Source organism: Podarcis muralis, chromosome 1 (genome assembly GCF_964188315.1).
Source record: "Podarcis muralis chromosome 1, rPodMur119.hap1.1, whole genome shotgun sequence".
In the NCBI taxonomy this organism is placed as follows: domain Eukaryota; kingdom Metazoa; phylum Chordata; class Lepidosauria; order Squamata; family Lacertidae; genus Podarcis; species Podarcis muralis.
The window spans coordinates 11,326,179-11,350,173 of NC_135655.1; the positions used below are offsets into that span (position 1 = coordinate 11,326,179).

General features: G+C 43.9%; 2 protein-coding genes across 4 annotated transcripts in view; one reads left to right on the top strand and one right to left on the bottom strand.

The window, feature by feature from the left end:
* BRF1 (BRF1 general transcription factor IIIB subunit) overlaps positions 1 to 23,995 on the top strand; it is a 195,972-nt gene that overhangs the window by 52,522 nt on the left and 119,455 nt on the right. For 2 of the 3 annotated variants that reach the window (XM_028744966.2, XM_028744875.2), the window contains exons 4-5: positions 6,908 to 6,939; positions 18,706 to 18,778. In XM_028744966.2, the coding sequence (XP_028600799.2) occupies positions 6,908 to 6,939; positions 18,706 to 18,778 (105 nt within the window). Of the gene's footprint in view, positions 1 to 6,907; positions 6,940 to 18,705; positions 18,806 to 23,995 lie in introns of those variants that run through there. The other variant, XM_028745043.2, reaches the window with a different exon arrangement.
* BTBD6 (BTB domain containing 6) overlaps positions 21,754 to 23,995 on the bottom strand; it is a 4,725-nt gene continuing 2,483 nt past the window's right edge. Inside the window, exons 2-4 of the mRNA XM_028745316.2 lie at positions 23,874 to 23,964; positions 23,404 to 23,522; positions 21,754 to 23,156 (exon numbers count right to left, since the gene is read on the bottom strand). Of these exons, the coding sequence (XP_028601149.2) occupies positions 22,124 to 23,156; positions 23,404 to 23,522; positions 23,874 to 23,964 (1,243 nt within the window). The 3' untranslated portion in view covers positions 21,754 to 22,123. The remainder of the gene's footprint in view (positions 23,157 to 23,403; positions 23,523 to 23,873; positions 23,965 to 23,995) is intronic.

Here is a 23,995-nt window from a genome sequence, read left to right on the forward strand (position 1 = left end):
GCCACTTGTCAGTGAACTTGATCCATACCGTTCTGAAAGTCTCTCATTTGCTTATGGAAGGGACTAACCTGGCGGAGGCGTCAGGCTGAGGTGCTGGCGGGGAAGCATTCCCCCCCCCCATTCTCCATTTCCTTGCAGCCCCTCACATTTCCTATGTTGTTCTGGGGTGTCCCTCAACCTTCTGGGCAGCTTTGCAGGGGGCTGCCAAAATTGCATGCCCCTCTTCCTTCATGGAGGGGCTCTGGATCCAAGTCAGTGCAAGTCTGTCCAGAAGTGCAGTGGTTCACCTTTCCCAGCGTGAATGGCCACCCTTCATTTATAACCACGATAGCTCAGTTAGTTATAGTGTGGTGCTGATAACGCCAAGGTTGCAGGTTTGATCCCTCTATAGGACAGCTGCCTATTCCTGCATCACAGGGGGTTGGATTGGATCAGGGGTCGGCAAACTAAGGCCCGGGGACCTAAGACCCACCGGGCTCGTTCATCTGGCCTGCAGACCCTGCTGCCTGCTCGGTCAGTCCCTTCGCTAAATCGGTGCAGCGCTGAGGCCTTGCCACATGGGGACTGACTCCCGCATTGCTGGTGCAGCTTCGGATTGGCTGCAGGAAGCTCCTGCTGCCAATCCGAAGCAGCGGATGCCTCTGGGCGACACCCCTTCCTTCCCGCTGAGGCAGCTGCGTATGGCCAAGAGCCGAGCAGGAGGAAGCGGCGGTGGCAGAGAGGCTGCCTCTGCTGCCCAGGCCAGTGGCCTGGGCTCTGCGCCCCGTGGACCCCTGGCCAAGGCAGAAGATGACGACAACGCTGCTGAAGACAAGGTGGCGTCGGCAGCTGCAGCCTGAGTGGCGTTGGTGGGGTTTCTCCTTTCGGGAGAGGGGGGGCCTTTGGGGAGAGGGTTGCTTTTGGGAGAGGGTGGGTCCGGCCCCCCACAAGATCTGAGGGACAGTGGACCGGCCCCCTCCTGAAAAAGTTTGCTGACCCCTGGATTGGCTGATCCTCAGGGTGCCTTCCAACTCTGCAATTCTGCGATTCTATGAATTACGGAAGCAAGCAAGCCTGGCGTATTATGAGATCAAACCTGCTCTCTGACCTTTGAGCGATTGAGAATCCTGCTGAAAGCCCCACTCCTGCCTCTGCATAGCTCTCTCCATGGGTTTTCATTGTGACGCCAGATGCACGAGGTATCTTTAGGAACTTTGGGAATATATTGTTATATGTATTCTTTTTAAGCTGCAAATGGGCTAGCTGGAAGTAGAGCCGAGGCAGGCGAGATGATTTATTTCAGTGTATTTTGAAGACAGTAATAAAGCCTCGCCCTCTTGTTCCACTGGTAAAGCAATTGTCAAAGGGTGTGTCTGTGTGAAGGGTTTGTCAGAGGCTGGATGTGCTTGTACAGCCCATCTGAATTTGTGCGCGTCTTGCAACAAAGGATCTTTTGTCTCTCTCACTAGGCTCTTATACAAATTCTATGGCACTGAAAAAGGCAGGTTGGATATAGGATATGGGTGTAGACAGAAGAACTTGGATCTGCCATCTTAAGGGTGGTTTTTTTTACAAGCTGTTGTGGCAGAAGTAAGATCTTATGAAGGAGGGGACATCCTTAAGCCCCAGAATAGGATTGCAGCACCTGCTGACTCCTGAAATTCAGTGTAATGCAATACACACACAGACAGACACACACAAATAAATATTATATTAATGGAGATGTTTTGTATCTACTTAGAGTGGAAGCTTCTTATTGAAGAGAACTGGTTAAGGGATTGAGGTCATATCTATGTCATACTTTTAAAGGATGTGGCTTCCCCTTAAGAATCCTGGGAATTGTAGTTTGTTAAGGGTGCTGGGGGTTGTAGTATTGTAAGGGGTGAACTATAGTTCCCAGGATTCTCTGGGAGAAGACCATGGAGGGAGTAGATGTGACATGAGCTGTGAATCAGAAAGTCCCTGCTTTTTCTAGGTGGTCTTAGGGGAAGCTGCTCTCTCTCTCTCTCTCTCTCTTTCTCTCTCTCTCTCTCAGCCTCAGTCGCTCAATCTGAAGTATGGGAGTAAACAATGCTGACCTTCTGAACTTCTGTAAGCTTTATAGTATAAGGATTGCAACTGGGTTATGTATTTGAAGCACTGTGACCACTTGAAAGCTCTGTACAAATGTTATGTTTAATTACTTCATTGACAGTTTAGTGGAAGCAAAAGGGTTTTCCTCGCAGACTTTTCATATACAGGTAACTCCCTATTTAGGGGTTTGTGTGTGTGTTATGTTTTGAGGCACCGCGTGTTTGAGTGAAGTAAGGTATATTTGAAATACCATTGAAAAAGCCTGCACACACCCTGTTCCTGCCCTGCCCCGCCCCGTTCCCACCCCCTTTTGCAATGTTTATGTCTCATTTCCGAGTTAGATGCAATGCCCATATGCGCGGTTGTGCACCTATTGAATGCATTCATATGAGGAGTTGTCTGTACACATCAGTTGACCTACAAAGTTGTTCTTCTTGAAGATTGTCACAAATTGACACCTGTACAATGTCCCTTGTTTATTTACTACCCCCATCAATGTAAAAGCACCCTGATATTTTTCATAGAACAATGGGCAGCGTCAGAAACGTGTGCAGAGGAGGGCAACCAAGATGATCAAGGGTCTGGAAACTAAGCCTTATGAGGAGCGTTTGAAGGAGCTGGGTATGTTTAGCCTGGAAAAGAGGAGACTGAGAAGAGATATGATAGCCATCTTCAAATATCTTAAGGGCCGTCACATGGAGGAGAGAGCATGCGTGTTTTCTCCTGCTTTGGAAAAACTTTCTGACAGTAAGAGACTTTTAAGCAGAGGTTGGATGGCCATCTGTCATGGATACTTTAGCTGAGATTCCTGCATTGCAGGGGGTTGGACTAGATGACCCTTGGGTTCCTTCCAACTCTATGATTCTAGGACACCCAAGATCATTGGACGCAAACCAGTTTACAGTTACCGTATTTTTTGCTCTATAAGACTCACTTTTTCCCTCCTAAAAGGTAAGGGGAAATGTGTGCGTCTTATGGAGCGAATGCAGGCTGCACAGCTATCCCAGAAGCCAGAACAGCAAGAGGGATTGCTGCTTTCACTGCGCAGCGATCCCTCTTGCTGTTCTGGCTTCTGAGATTCAGAATATTTTTTTTTCTTGTTTTCCTCCTCCAAAAACTAGGTGCGTCTTGTGGCCTGGTGCGTCTTATAGAGCGAAAAATACGGTACATGACAAAGGAGTAAACAAACCCCCTCCCGCCCCCTTTATGGCATTCAAGGTACGGAAACCTCTTTCTTAGCCTAGACTATTCCTCCCCCAATCCAGAACCCCATTTGCTTGGAGAAGCTGGGGTAGGAAGGGGTAAGGGTAACTGCATCCATCCAGAGCTGATTCCAGTTCATGGATTGGGAGGGTATACTTTCAAATGTGTTGGGCAATTTTCTGCAAAACCCGTCCCCCTTTGAATGAAACAACTAGCAAAGCAGTATTCCACACCGAAGCGGTTTTCTTTCATTTTTCCAGAGAGCGAGGCAACTCATGACTGCAGAGGAAGTGCCAGCAGGTTGGCACAAAGCCTTGTAATGTTTGTGGGGACATTTCTCTAACCAGTGACAGTTTTCCTGCAGGTTTCTTACTGGTGTTGGACCCCCCATAAGTGTTTTCTGGCTCTGAGTGTTTGGATATTGTCAAGGACACTTCGGACACCAGCATTCTACCCTACCATGCATTGGAAATCTCATTGTAATAGGGATTATAATATCCCCAAACCCCCTAGTGTGATTTCCCTCCCCAACATTGGATAAAGGTTCAGATTGTGCCAAGTGAATACCCCTCCCCTACCTTGCTGATAAGGTGTAGCTGTGGAATGTTCAGTATAACTTTGAAGCTCTTCGTGTTTGTTTTTTTGTTCCTATCCTTAAAAAAATAAAATCCACAGTATTTAAACTGAAATGTTCTGGCTAAGATCCACTCTAGTGTTTATTAAGTTGAAAGAAAGATTGTAATTATGGAAAAGCCAACCTTGACTAACTCATCAAAGCGCTGAAGTTTTCTAATGCTTGCACAAGCTAAGAAAACATTCCATAATCTAAAAAATTTGAATGAATGAATGAATGATCTAATATATGTTGTATTATTGCACAGTGTTCTGTTGGTGTAACTCATAGTCACTCAAAAAGCTGCTCCAGTCTTTGTGAAGATCTCTGAAACCGTGCAGCTGCAAAGTCTTGCTATCAGGAAACTGAGTACATAAAAACAGTTGTCCTGCCCATAGGTGACCAATAGGCAACTGGGTTTTTGTGGCATCCCTAGATGGGACTAAGAGGGCTCATGGCCAAGTTATAGCATGGGGTTAGGCCTGTGTCCCTGTCTCCACTGTGGTTGAACAGAAGCAAGACTGTTTCAAGGTACAAGGGGTTAGACATGTGCTATAGTGCCACCCTAGACTCACACCATCTCATCCTTGGGATTTGAGTTGTTATGCTAACCAGAAAGATTGACTGTCATGGCGCTGACCAAAACCCCATCCTATTCAGTGCTACGGCTCATGCGTTGCTCTCAGAAGGTCAGACCGTGAATCTCAGCCATCTTGCATGACAGGGCTAGCAAAGCCTTTTTTTAGAAAGCCATTGTAGTGCAGTGCATTGTAGTGTAGTGTAGTGCTGGGAGGCCCAGGTGGTTTAAATTCTCTCTTGCCTGTGAAGCTTGGAGCTGGTGTCCTTCAACAGGGGCCAGAATCCCAGACCCAAGCAGAACCCACTGATGATGCCCCTTCCTGAGACCCCTCTAGGTTTTTTCCTGACCTGGCACTCCAAGCAGGTGGTTGGATCTAGCCACCCTTCTCATTTTTCACAATGCCCCCAGCCTATTGCCCATTCTGGAGCAATGTGGGGGAATTAAAGTTTGTGGGGAGGGAGGGTAGACCCCCCCCCCGTTCTGCTTGGAGCACTGTCACTGCAACCAGGTGAGCCAGAACCCACTGGCGGGGGGAGGGGGCATCACAGGAGCACAATTTGCCCAGGGCCCCCTCACACCTGGAGCTGGCCCTGATTAAATTCATGGGGTGCCCTTGGGCTAGCATCTTTCTCTTTCTCTCTCTTTCTCCTGAACCTATTCCACAAGATAAAGCGGGGGGGGGGGGGAGAGAACCACGTATGCTTCCCATAGCACCTGCACAATAAATATATTTTTAGATTATGTATTTTCCTCGTGGATCGGGACTTCTCCGTTTTTGTGACGAAACTGTGCAAAGTGTCGCATGCACGGTTAATAAGTGTCACGTCGAGCCGTTTAAAAATCACACCGTACTTGGCGAGTTGTTCTCAGAGATCTCCCTGGCAAAAACACTTGTGCCAGACAGCAAGATCGGCAGGAGATTTTGAAATGAAACCGAGATGTTACTGAAAGGAAATGTAAACCCGGAGGGAGAATGATAGCAGAAAGGTGGATGGGATCCAAAGAAAGGTAACTCTTCTTTTGCAATCCCTTTGAGAAGAACCTGGCCAGTGTGCTTTGTGTTCCATGTGACTTAGACACACCTGGCTTTTAGCTGTTGATTGTTGCTGGTAGAGGTGCCTTTGGTTCATTGCATCAATGCAATCTCTTGGTTAAACATTCCCCCCTATTGGTTGTTCCAGCAGGAGGGTGCTATTGCTACTTGGCTGATGTGAGAAAAGGAAGGAAGCATGTTCAAAGTTTTAATGTGTTAGCCATGTCTGCCAAACCTACTGATAGCTGAGCCATGTTTTTCTTCTTTCGGAATTATAAAATTGGAGGTGTTCAATCATTCTTCCAGGTCAAATGATTTGCTTTTAAAATGTGTTCACAGTAATAATTTCCCTGTCCTCAGAGGAGCACCCCTGCCGTGTCTCTCCTTGATTTGGGCATTCACTCATTGGTGAGAGGGGACTTGCAGCTGAACAGAGGAGAGGCAGCACCAAGGAAACAGCTCATAAATGAGACTATGGAATTCACTGCCACCAGATGGCTTAAAAATGGGGTTGGGCAAAGTCACAGAAGGTGAGGCTGTCAGTGGCTGGCTACTAGACGTGCATCATTCCTCTTGAGTACCACTTGCTGGGGACAACTGCTCTTGTTCCCTATTTGTGGGATTTCCACATCATCTGATCTGCCACTGCGGAAAACAGGATGCTGGCAAGGTGGGCCTTCCTTCTGATCCAGCAGGGCTTTCCTTACATTCTTACACTCTGGAAACCAACCTCCAAAAGGTGCCGCCACCTGATACTCAAATATGGTGTGCCCAATACTTTTGAGCCCTTTCTCTGCCTTTGGGAGCAAATGTTTTGTTCCACTTGCCTTGGTGGTTTGTTAAAACAAAGTCACCCCCCCCGCCCCCCGCAAACCTGCAGTTTGATGACGTTGCACAATGTGTCAGTTTTATCAGATGTTATTAGAAAAGGAGGAGTGTGTAGTTCTAAAATTCTGGGATGGGGAGCAGAGCAGCCTGACTCTCTTTTACGATAACCACATGGTGCATTTAGAAAGTCTGGGGAGCATGATTTGGTTAGAATTGGGGGAAGCGAGTGGTGGGATCTGTGGCATTCATAAAGCAACCTTTCCTCTATAATTTGATCCACCTCCTGTCTCTGTTAGCATTTAGTTCCGTCCTGAAATTAGTGTTATGTACTGACTAGAATATTGGCTTAAATGCCAGGCAACGTTTTTCTTAATAAAACAGCAGCGAAAGATGCAGACCCTTACTAAACGCTTATGAATGAGTGGATTGTGTGTGTGTTTGGAAAACCCCTAACCACCTTGCTTAACGAATCAGGATAAGGAGATGACACACCCTATTCATGTGCATTTGGAGCAAAGTGCTTTTGTTTCTTTTCCCAGCTGCCAATCAAAGAGCAGCTCCTCAAGTATGTGCTTAATTTCCTTAACCTCCACCACAGACATGCTGCTTGACCTCAGCGATCTCCTTCAGGTATTGTACTGCATCTGCTCTTCTCCCAATGTTCTGCTCAAACATTAATCCTTGCAAGTGAAGAGCTACTAACGTGGGTGCTTATTCTGGAAGCCTTAATTATCTCTTTTTTTGGCTTAGCAGTGCTGGACAGGAAAATCACAGGGGTTGGAAATCGGGGATAATTGTTCTATGCAATTAGAGATCAAGTGTTTGGTGCCTCTCGCTCCCTTCAACAAATAACAAATCAACAGTTAGTATCATTGTGATGCTAATGAACTTGCTGCTGAGGCAGTGGCCCAAGGTCAGATTTTATATACCTGCCTCCCCCCCCCCAAAAAAAACCCTGGTGCCCTCCAGATGTTTTGGACTACAACTCCCATCATCCCTAGCTAGCAAGACCAGTGGTCAGGGATAATGGGAATTGTAGTCCAAAAACAGCTGGAGACCCAAGTTTAGGAAGCACGGCTTTAGAGCAGTGTTTCTCAACCACGGGCTGTATGGCCCCCTGGAGGCCCCATAAACTATTTCAAAGGGGCCACAGGTGAAAATCGCATAAATGGGGGGGGGGTCACGGCACAAGACGGGGGCCACAGAGGGAAGTGAGAAGTGAAGAAAACAGAAGTGACTGAGAAAAGAAATCAGAAAAGAAAAAACAAAACAGAGAAGTGGTAGAGAATAGAAAACAAGAGTAGAGTCAGCTGAGAAGTGACCATGCTTCCCAGTGGATTTGTAAAAATTAGAAATAAGACATGTTCTATTTACAAGCAAGACATTTAAATACAGTGGTACCTCAGGTTAAGTACTTAATTTGTTCCGGAGGTCCTTACTTAACCTGAAACTGTTCTTAACCTGAAGCACCACCTTTAGCTAATGGGGCCTCCTGCTGCCGCCGCCATGCGATTTCTGTTCGCATCCTGAAGCAAAGCTCTTAACCTGAAGCACTATTTCTGGGTTAGCGGAGTCTGTAACCTGAAGCGTATGTAACCAGAAGCGTATGTAACCCAAGGTACCACTGTAGCTACCTTTCTACCGGTAGGACAGCGGGGCCACAGGAAGGAAACAAGGCAGGAAGGGGACCATGGTTGGAAAAACGTTGAAAACCATTGCTCTAGAGTTTCAGACTGGTGAGGACTTTGCCAGCCCTACCTGGGACTATCGACATGCAGAGTAGATTTTCTACCACCGAGGTGCGACCTTCCTTCTACTCCAGGACATTTGGGTGGCACAAGATTGGGGTAGCAGGGCTTGTCATTTTATGGGATGAAGCTTAATTTTTGCAAATTTCTTCAGTGATGAGACTTAAAAAATGTGTTTGGGTGTGAGGAATGCAAATCCGCTGTTATTTTTGTGACTGGGCAGCATTTAGCTTGTTAAGTCTACCGATGAAGCGCAGAAACTGCTTTTGGAAAACAAACCAATTTTTGTTTTAATCCTTCTGAAAATGTCAGGTGTTGCTAAATAAATATAAATGTAAATCAATAGTATAACTGCAAGTACACGGCACACATTTTCTAATGATTTCTACAACTTTTCAGCACCCTTTGTCTTTGGAATTTGAAAGTTGGGAAATTCAGCATGCCCTATTGGGGTAGGCTTTTATGCACCATTCAAGCTAGCATTTACTTGTTAAGAAATTACAGAAAATGCGAAATAGAGGACCATGGGTCAAAAGGGGGGAGAAAATATTTTAGCAGGGTTGGGTTGAAAAGAGAATGATTGATACACATAGGTTTGTTGCATATTTTCTGAATAATTAGGGTGATGGTTGAATGAGCTTTAGCCTCTGGTAGTTGGTGTACTTGCATGTTAACTATTTGGACTAAAAGTGCACACGGAGTTGTCTGTAGAAGTGCATTAAGAATTGGCATTCTCAACGGTTATATATATATATATATATGTGTTGCATGTGTTTGATATGACCATCCCATATCAAAATATTCTATACACAACTCAGCTGGTAGAGGTTATTTTTGGCCTCTCCAGCTGTCTCTAGTAACTGGCATCCTCTCATCGACTGCGTGGAGCTTCAAAGAACCTTTGGGAATTGCAGTAATTTAACAAATTTTTATTCTTAAAGGGGCCAGTGCGAAAAATAGACTCCATATAGCAGTATGTCAGAGGTGGTAGAGAGACATTGGGGTTTCATGGCTGCCAATGCTGGTTTTTATTATATGATAGATAGTTATAGAAGGCAACATTTAGCTCTTCTGGATTGTTGAATCTCTTTGACAGTTGGATTTACCGTATTTTGCGCCCCATAGGACGCTCCGGCCCATAGGACGCACCTAGTTTTTTGGGGGGGAAATAAGGAAAAAAAAATTATTTCCCCCCCAGGTGCGGGGCTGGAAGAACCAGGTCGGGGAACAGCGGGAAGGCGCGCTCTGCCTCCCCGCTGTCCCCCGAGCTTGTGGGGCTGGCGATGGGGAGAAGTGCGCTGATCCCGGGACTGCAGGCAGCTCTGCGCAGCCACCGGGAGCGGGGCGGGACTTCGCGCCCCGCTCCCAGTGGCCGCGCAGAGCTGCGCTGAGCCCGGGACTGCAGGCAGCTCTGCGCGGCCATCGGGAGCGGGGCGGGACTTCGCGTCTGGCTTCCGGTGGCCGCGCAGAGCTGCGCTGAGCCCGGGACTGCAGGCAGCTCTGCACAACCCTCGGAGCCAGTCTCCCGAGGGTTGCTCAGAGCTTCCTGAAGCCTGGAGAGCGAGAGGTGTCGGTGCGCACTGACGCCTCTCGCTCTCCAGGCTTCAGCGAAAGCCTGCATTCGCCCCATAGGACGCACACACATTTCCCCTTCATTTTTGGAGGGGAAAAAGTGCGTCCTATAGGGCGAAAAATACGGTATTTATTTTCCCACTATTTCCCACCCTTCTCAGGTTCATTTTTGACATCTGCCTAAAGCATGGTGTCTGCTTATTAAATACTGTATACATGCCTATTTTTCTCCTCTCTCTTGCCTACTCTTTCCCCTCCTCCTCCTTTTCCTTTTCTTAAAAAAAATCTGTCAAAATGAGCAACAACAGAAGAAAAAGGGGTGATCATAGGATTTTAGAGTCAGAAGGGATCCTGAGGGTCATCTAGTCTAACCCCCCCAATGCAGGAATCTGAGCTAAAGCATCCATGGCAGATGTCCGTCCAAACACTGCTTTAAAAACCCCAAGGAAGGAGAGCCCACAACCTCTCGAGGGAGACCGTTCCCCTGTCAAATAGCTCTTACTGTCAGAAAGTTCTTCCTAACGTTTAGTCAGAATCTCCTTTCTTGTAACTTGAAGCCACTGGTTCAAGTCCTACCCCACAGAGCAGGAAGAAACAAGCTTGTTCCCTCTTCCTTCACGATCATTCCCACAGCAGGGCATGTTGAATGTTTCAGCTTTCAAATTCCAAAAATGAGCCGTCCTAAAAAGTTGCAACATGATTTTGGAATTCAAAAGAAATTTGGGTTAGATTAATATAACATAGATTTGCTTGGTAAGTAAAATGTGTCTAAAAGTGCGCGGAAATAATTAAAAAGGATTGACAAGCACTTGCAGATATATTATTATTTTTAATTATTATTTAGCATTACTTGACATTTTCAGAAGGCAAAATTAAAACTCTTTGGTTTTCCGAAAGCGTTTTATGTGCTTCTTCATCAAAAGTAGACTTACCAAGATAACTGTTGTCCAGTTCCCCAAATAGTAGCAGATTAAAATTAATCACACCCAAAAACATATTTTTAAGACCCCTCATTAAGAAATTTGCTAAAATTAAGTTTTGCTGCCTAAAATGACACGCCCTATTTCCACGGGGCAATTGAAGGTAGATCACTCTGTGGGTGGAGGGGGAAATCCTGCTGGATCAGGTCCTTAAGTGCCTTGGCCTGTCTCTGTCCATGATGGTTATATGCTTAAATACAGACTAGGAGGAAGTGGGTGTGAGAGGCTCAGGCTAGTTACTAACCCACATTTTATGTAGCTTACTATAGCTAAAGGTAGTTGGGTTGAAATGTCAACTACTAATTAGGATGATGTTGATGACTGCTTGATGACTTTGCTGTTTGGTTTATCACACTTGTAATAATTAGCTCGCACGTAACTCTTTAATGTCTTGTCCAAAGCTGATATTTGAAATGGTTCCTTAAATTCTTAGATTTAGGAATTTAAAGTCTGGATTTGCCAGACTTTTGAGAATTCTGTGGCCAGAGAAAAATCTATTCACCATACAGCTTGCTGGGTAGATTTTGTTCACAAACTGGTGGTGACTATAGTCAGGAAGAACTTCCCTCTCTGCTCACACCTGTGAGTTTCATGTCCGAATGGGATGGCACTATCCTCGGATGAGGCACTTCGGGTGGCTCCCCATGCCCCAGAGGTTCTGTGGGGCTTCTCCAAAGGATTGATCCTTTAGTGTGGCAGGCCCTGCCCTGTGGAACTCCCTGCCAGTAGAAGTTCAGCAGGAACCATCCTTCTCTTCTTTCAGACGTCTTTTGAAAACTAGATTGCACAGGTCTGTCTGAAAAATGCATTTTTTCTCCTTTCAACCAATCAGTAATTATTGGTGTTTTTAATGATGGCTTTATGGGCAATTTTTATTGATTTCATTTTTCTATATTGTATACAGCAGGTTATAAATACAGTGCATAAATAAATATAATGCATTCTGCTGGGTTTTATCGGGTTGATGGGGGAAGGTCACCTTAAACTCTTAATAGAAAGCCCCCTGGAGCAACCCCATCCTAAACTGTGTGAAAATGTGTTGACTGCTGAAGGAATTTTTATGTTCCTCAGGTTCGTCTTATACTCACTAAGACCAGGGCTTTTAGTGTGGTGAGACCTGCCCTTTGGAATGCACCCAAAGTGAATATCAGGCAGGCGCATACAGTATTTGTATTTAGGCACATGTTTAAAATGCCTCACCTGAGCAGTGCTCCAGCTCTGTTGGTTTATTAAGGTGATTTGTGATGCATTTTGTTTTAGAAATGTAATTTTCTGGTTGATGTTATGCTGCTGGCCATTTTGATATATTTTTCTTAATGTTGCCCAAATAGTGGTTTTTTTTGCCCTTGCAGGCTAGGTCCACCCTTGTCTGTTCTCCATCAACTTTTTTTGATGGCTGTATTGCTGCTTGCCTTTCTCCTGATCTGGAGGAAAAAACTAGATGTTACATGGCTGTTTTACAGGCTCAGGCTTCAAGAAATGATATAGTGAACCATGGAAGTCAGGAATTGAAGGGCAAAAAAAAGTTGATTTGTGCAGAAACTCCACTCTAAATTGAGAGCTGAGATTTTAAAAGGATAGAACTGGAGGAATTATCCAGTATTGAAGCTTTGTACTCTGAAAGTAGAGTTTTTTAACGACTCTTTTTTCACTGGGATGATTTCTCCACAAAGGTAAACCCCAGTCATTGGAGACATTGTCTGGAGAACTGCTTGGCTTGGTATAGTATGAGGAAATAATGCATAGCATGGTTAAAGAAATAATTCAAAAGAGTGAACTGATAGTCTCAGTAGATGTTGAAATTCCTCCTTTGGAAACAATCTTGATCTCTCTTGGCTGGCTGTCACCAGATAATAATTATTTCTTCCCTGAAATATTTCTTTTGTAATCTCCAGAGTGAAACGGTGGATCTTATTTTTACAGTAAGTTTTGAGCAGCTGGTAACCTGATATGGAGCCCGGTTGCTTGAGTGCCTTAGCTCTCTGCTCTGCCTGGAATTGCTTTTCTTGACCTTGTTGATGATGAAGCATTTGCAACTGGGTCCCCCTACTTACCTGTTGTCTTTAATAGACTAAGTGCTACTGTGATTGGCATCTCATCATTTGGGAATCAAATGAGCTTCGGATAAATGCAGCTTGATATTTGAAACTCCGGGTTGCACAGAAAGCTGGGAAAGGCTCAACCGGAGCTTGCTACCTAAAAGAATATTTGCAATTTCGCAGGCTCTTTTTGAAGTGTTCTAATTGTTTTTTTAAGCAATCCACATGACAACCCTGGTAGGTCTGTGTTAGTCCAATCAGGGGTCCTATTTGTTATCCTCATCTGCACCTCAGTGACTATCCTGTTTTGCTCTGGTGAGGATGATGATGATGAGAAACTCAGCCTTCCTCTCCAGTTTGGAGTAGGAGAGTCAGTGGGGATTGTCCATTGTTCTGAGCTTTAGATCAGGCATAGGCAAACTCGGCCCTCCAGATGTTTTGGGACTATAACTCCCATCATCCCTGACCACTGGTCCTGTTGTTGGTAAACGCCCTGAGGTGCTCCTGCAGCCCCCACACTCCGAGCATCCTCTGGTATGCGCAGCTCTAGAAAAGGCATTTCCCTTCTTCTCCAGTGCGCTCAGCGACATATACCAGATGGCATATGCACACTAATCTTCTAGCATTACACGGCAAGAAGCATGAGACATCGTAGAGCTAATCTACGTATTTATTTACACACTATGTACAGACAAGGGACGTGGGTGGTGCTGTGGGTTAAACCACAGAGCCTAGGACTTGCCGATCAGAAGGTCGGCGGTTCGAATCCCTGCAACGGGGTGAGCTCCCGTTGCTCGGTCCCTGCTCCTGCTAACCTAGCAGTTCAAAAGCACGTCAAAGTGCAAGAGGTTAAATAAGTACCACTCTGGCGGGAAGGTAAACGGCGTTTCCGTGTACTGCTCTGGTTCGCCAGAAGCAGCTTAGTCATGCTGGCCACATGACCCGGAAGCTGTACGCCGGCTCCCTTGGCCAATAAAGCGAGATGAGCGCCGCAACCCTAGAGTCGGTCACGACTGGACCTAATGGTCAGGGGCCCCTTTACCTTTTATGTACAGACAGTTCCGAGAGAGAATAGGACGAAGTAAAAGCAAAAGTACAGTCCAACAGTACCCACAACGGAGGAGAGAAAAGGCTGTCTTCCGTTCCCATGGTCTTCCCAGACAGGCATGTGATTTACACCAATCACATCTGCAGCATCAGATGCATAAAATGCTAACACCTGTTAGCTAGGGATGATGGGAGTTGTAGTCCGAAAACATCCTATGCCTGCTTTAGATGCTCAGTGCAGTTATGGGAAAGGTCATCCCTGCTGTTGCATAGGAATACTCCCCACCTCCAGGAAGGGGGATTGCCCCTGCTCTTCCATGGAGGTGCAGTTGAGGTTGCAGAGAAGGGGAGGGCAGAATGATGGTGATCACAGATTTTGGCTTGGTTACCAAAGCCAGTCAAAATTTGCGGATCCCCATTTCCAACATTGCAGATGGAGAGCCGAGGCCTAAGAGCAACGTGGCTTGCCGAAGTGAGATTGTGGCAAAGGCAGTGCCGGATGCGGAGATCTGAGAATTGTAGGAAAGAGATGTATTTATCTTTGAAAAGGGAGTTTGCGGCAACCAAAAAGTGAAATGCACCTGTGCGATTTGATGGAATCCACGTAAGAAGCAAAAATTTTGAATGTGTGCAGATGATGACACTCCTCCTTCCACCGCCCCGCTGCTAAAAAAAAAAGGAAAAAAAAGGAAAAAGACCCAGAGCAGAGGACGGATGCTTGTAAAATATTTACAGCAAAGCACCGTAAATTGACACAATGCAACAACGCAGCCCCATCATTGATTCACATTGAGTACCTTGTGGTTATCCCCTCTCTCATTGTTGGTATAAAGCTCCAGATTCAAGCTTATAAATACTTTATAATTCCAAAATGAAGTGTGAGCATGTGTGTGTTCTCCAGCTGAAGCATCAGTAACACTTGCTTATCAAGGGACTCTAAACCAATTTCTTCCTGCTGACTTTTTGTGCTGGCATTAAACATGTATGAGGTCTATGGAAAAACCCAGTGGAGCAATGGAATAGTGAGCAGTGCATGCAGGCTTCCTATCTCAATCGATGACAAAACCAAACTCTGGGAAATTGTACTTTGAGAGTTTAGATCAGAAATTCCCAGGGGTCTCTGATATCAAGTGTTTTGTTTTTCCTTTTTGCAAAGCTAAGCTGTCTGCCTTGCTCTTGGAGTACAAATGGAAGAAGTAGGGTAGATTAGGGACAGAGACAGCTTTTCTTCGGGATTTTTTTTGGGGGGGATAAAATAAAGGAATCATTGTCTGTGGTGTCTGTGTGTGGAGGGGGAATTGCTCAGTAGTAGGACACCCTAGAAATTCCTGGTAAAAAGGATCAGGTAGGAGGCGATAGGAAAGACTTCCCTCTGCTGAAGAATGTTGAGGGCCATTGCTAGTCAGGATTGTCAATGCTGGGCTGGTCTAAGGTCATTTTACTTTCTGCTGTTGGTTCTTTTTGGACAGAAATAATGAAAAGAGAGATCTGTACCACAATAATGACACTGTGAAACCACAATCCTCCATCTTACTTCAGGTGTGGGGAACCTTTGACCCTCCAGATGTTGAACTACAATTCTCAACAGCCAATTGCCAAGGTTGATGGGAGTTGTAGTTCAGCAACTTCTGGAGGGCTATATTTTTCTGACTCCAGCTTTAGACAAAACGAGGTAAACTAATATGGGTAAAATCCAGTGCTGTCTGAGCAGAAGTCTTAACCCCATCGCTCTGGAGCAGATGGTGTGGGGTGGGGTGCAGGAGGGCAGAGGGCAGTGAATTGCAGTCATTTGAGTGGACGTCATGACACTCAGGAGCAGACATACCAGTTTGAGTGAATTTACAGCAAACCATAGTAAAGTAATTGTAACCATGGCTTGGTATGCTATCTCAGTAAGCAAGCAAGCACTGGCTTGCTGATAACAAACTAGACTCTGAAGTCATGGATTGGATTTGAACACCATGGTTTACAGGAAGTATGATTTGGTATGCTGTGTGACTTGAGAAACCATAACTATAGCTTTTACTCTGCCTCTGGGAAGCCCTTTCACTAATAGAAACTGGAGCAACTGAACAGGTAGAATAGGCAACTATGGCTTACCCTAGTTTGGTAACCTCAATCCATGATTTGTTCAAAACTTTGGTTAGTGCAAACCATGTTTTGGTGTGACCACCAGCTGGACCAAGCACTTTTAAAAAAACTTGGCAGGGTAAAGGAGGAAAATGAAAAATAAATTGTAATGCTGCCTTTACCTTAGAATCATAGAATTGTAGAGTATAGCGTCCAAAATTATATTGTGGTCACACTCAGTAATAAGATGTCTAACTGGCAGAATGTTAACAGGTGGATCTTTCCCCATAATTTTATTTCCATACTACAAAAGGCTTACTCTGTTTAATTTATGCCAGTCACACAGCAGTTAAAGGCACAAGGCATCATTCACTTTGTCTCTGTACCTGTATTTCTTGCTTCAAGCTGCTCCTTTTGGAAGAGAGTAAATATCTTCTCAGAGAAGATACAGGAAATGCCTCACATTCCTTCTTTCTGGATGCTTAGCAAGAGTGATTAAGCGACTAAGCTTCCTTAGCAACAGAAGCGCTGACATATCTGCCAAATAAGCCTTAGAACATTGCCTCCATTAAAGAAAAGCTAAATCAGAGTCGGGGCTCCTGCTGCGGGGTACAGAGGGTGTATGTGAAGATAAACTAGATATGGTTCCAAGTTCTACCCCAAATGAAGTTAATTTGCCTTCAGGTGACCTGGCAATTATGGGAACTACTTTCAGGTGTAGTTCTTTTTTGAACTACTTCTGTGAACTTCATCCAGTTGAACTAGTTCAGTCCAAGTGCTAATCAAGATGCAATATGACGATAATCCCACACTTTTTCAAGGGTGTGGGAAGGGAGAAAGGTGCAAAATGCATTGCAATGTGATATCTGAAGTGAAGCTTCTTGAATATTTTAGGGTCTTTTTTTGGGGGGGGGGAACACTTCCAGATGCTGGTGCCCCTAAACATTGGTGGAAATTAAGCTTTGTGCCCTGACTAAGGCTACCAGATTTTTTTCAATAAATCCGGGGACACTTTTCAATTTTGTATGGTGACTGATTTGTAAATCCGGGGACTGTCCCCGGGAAACGGGGACATCTGGTAACCTTAGCCCTGACCCCACTTACTTGTTGTCCCTCCCTCCTTGCAATACATTTGGCATTGATTACAAGTTTCTCTTGCTCTGCTGGATTTAATTTGTAGCAGCACAGTGAATCCCCCCCCTCGCTTTCCACTTAAAAATGGTAAGGGGCAGAGGACTAGTAGGCAGAAGTGCCTATTGATTATTCTGTACATGAGGAAGTATAAGAAGGCTTAGAGCTGCAGGTCATCCTATTAAGAGGGTGGCACTGTAACTTGGAGAAAGCACTTCACTTCTCAGTTTCCCAAAAAACCTATAAAGCCATTTTCTTGATAGGACATCTATAGAACCTATTGCACAGTACAAAACACATACTAAGTATAAATAACTATGAAATGAGAATGATTACTGTCAGTGAAATTTGGCGCTCCCCCCCCCCCCCAAGCATAGGTAGCTATCCACGGATTATAAAAGAAAGCTTGAAGGAGTTTTGAGATCAGCTTGTTACACCCTGATCAGCATCTGGGTTTACTGAGTGCCACTTATGCACTACCCTCTGCTATACATTTTCTGACACCCCTTTATTGACTTGGTTGAAGTCTTTTTCTTCCTCCAATACCCCAAATGTAGTATTTTTCAGAACAGCAATTTGAAATCATCTGTATCTATGTATTATAATGGATGTTCAGAAAGTGAAAAATGTTGACATTTGTACACCGATTCCACCCTGGGCTCCATATACAGTTCATATACGAACACACACACACACACACACACACACACACACACACACACACACGTGAGTGTGTGTCCGTGTATGAACTACGAAGGTTGTGATTCAAGCTAAAAAAATCTGAGAATTACCAAAGTGCTTAGCGACTGGGATCGCTCAGTCGGTAGAGCATGAGACTCTTAATCTAAGAGCCTTTGGTTTGAGCCCCACGGTGGGCAGGGGGTTAGGCTAGATGGTTCTTATGGTCCCTTCCAACTCGCCCATTCCATGAAATTGGTAGCCTGTCAAAGGCCACACATGGCATGCGGTGAAGCTTCCAGTTCTTTTTATTAGGTTGTATCCAATCGTAGTTTTGGCCTAGTGGAAAGTGCTTACGGTGGTGCAAGCCACAGAACCCACTTGCTGACAATGCTCAGCCTCTCCATTGTATCTCTCTCTGTGCTGTATCCCATGCTGTTCTTTGTGCCTGTTCTCTCTGTGCCACATCCCACGCTGGCTGGTCTTCAGACACATCTTTCTGGCAGGCACAAGAGTCTACAGTGGGTAGAGGGAATTGGTGAAAATTGGGTGTCCTAACTCACATGAGTGGAAATGTTTCTGCTAGTGCAAAGTGACCACAGCATTATGACTCAGTGTGGATATTTTTGCCCAAAGACCAGGGCCGGATTTAGGTTTGATGAGGCCCTAAGCTACTGAAGGTAATGGGACCCTTTATATGTCCAGTTGTCCTTTGTCAACAACAAATTGTCACTGTTTCTAATGTTGAGTATATGCTGTATGATAATTTATACACCTAATAGGTATCTAAAGCCATTTGCCACTGTTGCTGTATGTAGGTTTTATTTTATTTGTGTTTTATCTTATATTTTGGAAATGGACATCCAGGTTGTTTTTCCTTTAATTTTTTTTTGGGGGCCCCCCAAGAGAGTCAGGCCCTAAGCTATAGCATGTTTAGCTTATATGTAAATCCGGCACTGCCGATGAGACTGGTAAATAATAGTCAGCACCAGAAGTTTATACTTTTATATGTTTAAAACATGTGAACACTTGTTTAAATCATATTCAGGATACAGTTTTATTTCTATACAAGTACATTGTAACTTTTGCTGCTTAATAATCAAAGTACCCTTTCCCCCCTTCCTTACACAGGTGAATGTCTACGTGCTGGGGAAAACTTTTCTTCTGTTGGCCAGAGAGCTCTGCATAAATGCTCCAGCTATAGGTATTTTTTAATAAGAGTTGACTTTCGGTACGTGGGTATACTTGTGCCATGATTTCATGGCAGCTTCTCAAGCTAAAAAAAAATCATTTATATAATGCAATTTAACCTGTATGTAGAAGGCATTTTAATACTAAATCCAAGGAGTCCAGAGATGAAAGCTGCCAATTAAAAGCACAGAGGTAACTTTAGAACAGAAAAATCTTAAGTAGTTTATTATCAGCAGTGTGAGCAAGATAAGGCTCCCTCTTTCAATTACTTCTGTCTTTTATTTATTTATTTATTTTAAGTAAACGAACAGGCTCGGATTAAAAGCATGAAATTGTTGATTGAAATTCAGTAGAAATGGTGCAAATTATCTTAGCAAATATTTAACGTGGTCACCTTTAGTGTGGGAGACTTTGCAATTAGACATTGACGTATTGCAACCAGCACTTACCCCTTCAGCCACTTGGGCTTCTTGGTAGTAGATCTGCTCAGAAGCAACATCACACCCTTGTGTATGTATGTGGATCTCCTCTAAGAGGGATGTGTAGGTGAATAATCCATCTTCTTGGTTTGAAATAATAAAGAGATTAAAATACCTTTAAAAGTGCTCTTTTGCTTCAGACAGAAGTCGGTCAATATTTGGCTGGCTTTGATGTAACCCACCTTAAAAGGTCAGTGCTTCATCAACAACCTCGAGAAATCAAAGCAGATTTGGGCAGTGGTTGTAACACTGGTGTTAAACATAGACTCTCTGGGGGTTGTTTCCATGCACTGTTAGTGCTATGGGAGTATAAACCAGCAATGCCTTCTATTGGCATCAAACTACCAGGCAGTACTAACTCCTGTAAGGATATGTATCAGCAATGGTAACAGCGCTGCTGTGTGCCTGATGTTGTTAAACGTATACATATCATGGCAAGTCAGAACCCCAAAATTGACTAAATGTCAAAAACCATTTTTTTAAAAAAAACTGCATTTAATTTTTACAAGCAGGTTAGTCAACATTAATCAAGGCACTTGTGTAATTGTTGTCCAGAACCTGTCTGGTAATGACTCTGATATCTACTTTAATAATAATAATTCTTAGAATTTTTATAGTATTTTAGAGTGTCCGGAACACTTTACATATGCTACCCCAGCCATCTTAAAATAACACCATAGGTCAGTGGTAGCCCCTGTTTACACTCCATAATGGATGGCAAAGGTTTGAGAGTGGCTTGGCTAATGTCATCCGGGCAGTTCATGGCAGAGGTGAGATTTTAAATGGGGGTGTCGTAGCTTCTACTGTTAGCCATAAAGCTGTGCCAGCTACTTCCGAAAGCTTGCATGTATTGCATGCTGTCCTACATGATTACTAGAATATTTAAGCTTTTGGTTTCTCAGGATACCCAAGTTATTCAGGAACTTATGCAGAGACCAGCTAACATTACAGTTGTCAAATTAACTGAAATGGGACAGTGGCAATACAAATATTCTTTTAAAGCACACCAAACATCTTGCATTGTTGGATCTTAAAAGGTTGGACAGGAATATTGCATCAGTGACATCAGTATATATTTGTGCTGAGTATTGTTTTGTAGGAGTTCGTTGGCATGATGCTGAAGTATCTCAAAAGCTGCTTGGCTTCTCAGTCATGGTGATCTTTGTAAAGATGCTGCCTAGGCTCCAAAGAGCTACTTGGGGTGCGGTATATGCCCAAATTTGACTGTGACTTTGTGAAGTTATAGCTAGCTGCAAAAATGTGTCACAGTGGAGCTTTTGACTCCATTGGATGCAAAGAATTGGCTGTAACTTTCTTTAGATTTTGGCTCGTTTGACTTTCTTTCTTTACTCTTAAACTTCTATGTTACCTAATTAACCGAATCTTGCTTCAGATGCGAATGTTTAACCCCCACAATCAATTTGAGCTTATGTTCTGAAAATGTGTTGGTTATGGCAAACTCTCAGGATCTGTTCTAGTAAAAGGGCATCATGGCTGCCAAAACCACCAAGAAAACAAGTAAACTTTGAAATTAGAGACAGATCTCCAGTTGCTTTAGCTCAGAGTTTATATAGGTGAAAACGGATGCAATAAATATATTTCACTTTCTAGTTTAAAGTGATTGTGAAATATCTTGAGAGAGAGAGAGAGAGAGAGAGAGAGAGAGAGAGAGAAAGAGAAAGAGAAAGAGAAAGAGAAAGAGAAAGAGAAAGAGAGAAGACTCATTTCTGACCCTTTTCTATAGGGTATATGATGAACTGAGAGTATCCTACTGGGGGTTTATTGTATTGTAAAAACTAATTTAGACAGTATTCCCCACCCCACTCCTCAATTTTAAAAAGGTATTTAAATTCTACAAATAGTAACAGTACAACCCCATGTTTGCTTATTCAGAAGTTAATCCCTCTAAATTCAAAATAACCTATTCTCAGGAAAACATGAATAAGATTACAGTTTGCTATAATTTTTGATTTTGAAAACCAAGTGGATGTACTTGCATTGCTTCATTTGACAGACTGAAGAAAACTTTTTTGCCTGTAGTTATTGGCTAACCTTACAAAAAGAATGACAGGGTTGAGATACTATAGTTGTTTAGTAAGTAAACATCCATTGGTATTGGAGTGCAATGATTTTAGCTTAATAGAACTCTTTGTAGAGATTTCAACCATTTGAGCTGCACAAAAGGTTTATGGCACCTTGTGCCAGCACAGTCCTGTATCAAGAGAAATTGGTACATTTATTGTATCTCTTATTTTGATGGACCCAATAGGACCATAGTTATCAGGGACTGTACATTTCAGCTAGTAGAAATGCCCAAGTGAATAAACTGCAAATGTAAGAGTTCACTGTAGTGGAAGCCTATATGTCTTTAATACCCAATGGAGCTTAGGTTTGTATAAATGGGTGTGGGAGTGCAGCCTTGCGTTGAGCCTCATAAGTCATACTATATGCAAACATTAATGTGAACACAAGGGACCATGGATCCAGTAATCAGCAAAGCACACGGGTATCTAGGACAAGTAAAAATGTTTTATATTCAACAGATTCTCAAACCGCTCTACTTTAGAACATTCTGTTTGAGCCAGCTGCAGTCTGCAAGTTAGTTTATCTATATACAAAATAAACGCACGTCACGTGCAAATTTTTTAAAACATTTCCCCCTCCTGCATGTTGCAGTTCAATAATTAAGTCAAATAGCTTATGAATAAATAAAATAAGATTAAATTCAAGAGCATTCCTTCACTTAGTTTGATAGCCAGATGGTAAGTAGACAGTTAAAAGTAGCGGAACATTCCAAATCGCCCTGGAATATTTGCAGTCAGGTCAGAGTATCCCATAATATGCAGAGCAGTCCCGGAATACATTCTAAGTGAAATGCATCATGCATAGAAAATGAGTTCAGGTATCTGCCCTCCCTGCACTCCAGTGCCATTGGTACTGTCCGAGGAGCACTGGAACTGGAACGTCACTTTTCCACACTGTACTTCGGTCATTCCCTCTTGTCCAAAGTAACTCAGCTCATTGCCATCCAGGATGGCGCTCACATTGTAAAAGGTGTCTTGCTCAACCTGCACGGGATGCTCGAACCATACCGAGAAAGTGTTACTAGATCCATCAGAGGTAAACTTCGTCAGGTTCTGGGCAAGAACAGCTCCCAGCCGCTTCAGTTCAATTTTGACGCTGTATTCCGCCTTCCCACAACTCGACCCGTACAATCCCAGTCCGGCTATAAATATCCTTTTATCCACAGCAAACTGGATGCTGTCACACCGACCTCGGTACCTCCACTGATTGCTACGGTAGGCGGAGGACTGAAATCGGTGGCACCTTTGGGGTACAAGTCCTTTCCTCTTTGTCAGCGGAAATTCTAACTTGGGCTTATTGGCAGCAGTATACCACAAGAAAATATTATGCCTTTCCTCAAGCGTTAGGATGTCGGACTGAGCAGCCCCGTTGGCAAACTCTTCCAGAGTCATGGTTGGGATCCGTACCAAGTACAAAGCTTTCCCCAATACATTCCGCTTGTTCCTTGGCGTAACCGGCAGCCCTTGCCTTTTGCATTCAGCCTCCGCCCAGTTCAGGACTGCCTCAAACACCACAACCTCCTTCGTGTTCAGGGCTTCCCGCGTCACGATGATCTCTAGTGTCTGTTGATCTATTTCGCAGAAGCCCTCCGATTTTAGTGCCATCTCAGCCTGAGCATCAATGACTTCCCAGCAGCGCTGCGTCAGCTCCGGCTCCTCAAAGAGTCTGCTCTGAGACAGCAGAACGCAAGCATTCTTGGCCTCTAGACTGGTCTCCAGAAAATTGACGCAAGCTTTTGCTAATGCCGGGACAATGTATTTCTTGGCTGCGTACAGAGTAGCAAGCACAGTGTCTGCTTCCAGGTCGATTTCATCACTGTACATGTACCTATCGATGCCAAAAAAAAAAAAAGGAGAGAAAATTGTGGGAAAATGATGTGAGACTGACTTTTCTTTGAATGCCGAGCTGCAACTCGACAGAAAATAATCCCATTTTTTTAAAAGAACAGGCATATGGTTGCAGCTAATCATTTAACATCAACCACCCTTAAAGGCCTTTAAACCCATGTTCCCAAGCTGCTGAAAGACTGTTGAAAAGCTTTGTTTTCATCCAAGTTATCTTTACTACCACTTACTTTAATAAGATTAGGAAGGCTGCAGGTTCCACATCTGGTATATGGATTTCAGATTTGACCTCTGCAAGATCTCCATAAAACATGGCGTAGAAGACAGAGCTACCAACTGCCAAAACATACTGCATTTAAAAAAAGTAGAAGAAAATCAGCCATGGTTGTAGGCAGCTATATTTAAGTAGGTAGAATTATATAATAATTTCAATTTTAGGAGTATTTCCCCTCCCCATTTAGCTGTAAAACTTAAAATGTACACGTGAGTGTAAATTTATTTTATCTAGTGTAAGAGAAGATAACATGTTTTATACAACTCCTTAATTGCATTTTGCAAAGATAATATGATGTGATGACCCTATAAATAAGAAAATTTTGAGCTAGGGCATGTGGAATGGTATAAGGGTCTTTCGATGGAGAACAGAACAAATAGAACCCCATAGCAGGGGAAAAGAAAGCTGTGTGTGATTCCCACAAACCTTGTGAGCAGGAACTTTCTTGGCTGCCCCCACTGGGCCCACAATAAAATGCACGTCCGCCATAAGTTCGTTATTGAACATGAGCGCGTTCCTGCAAGTTTACAGAAAAGGAGGATGCAGTT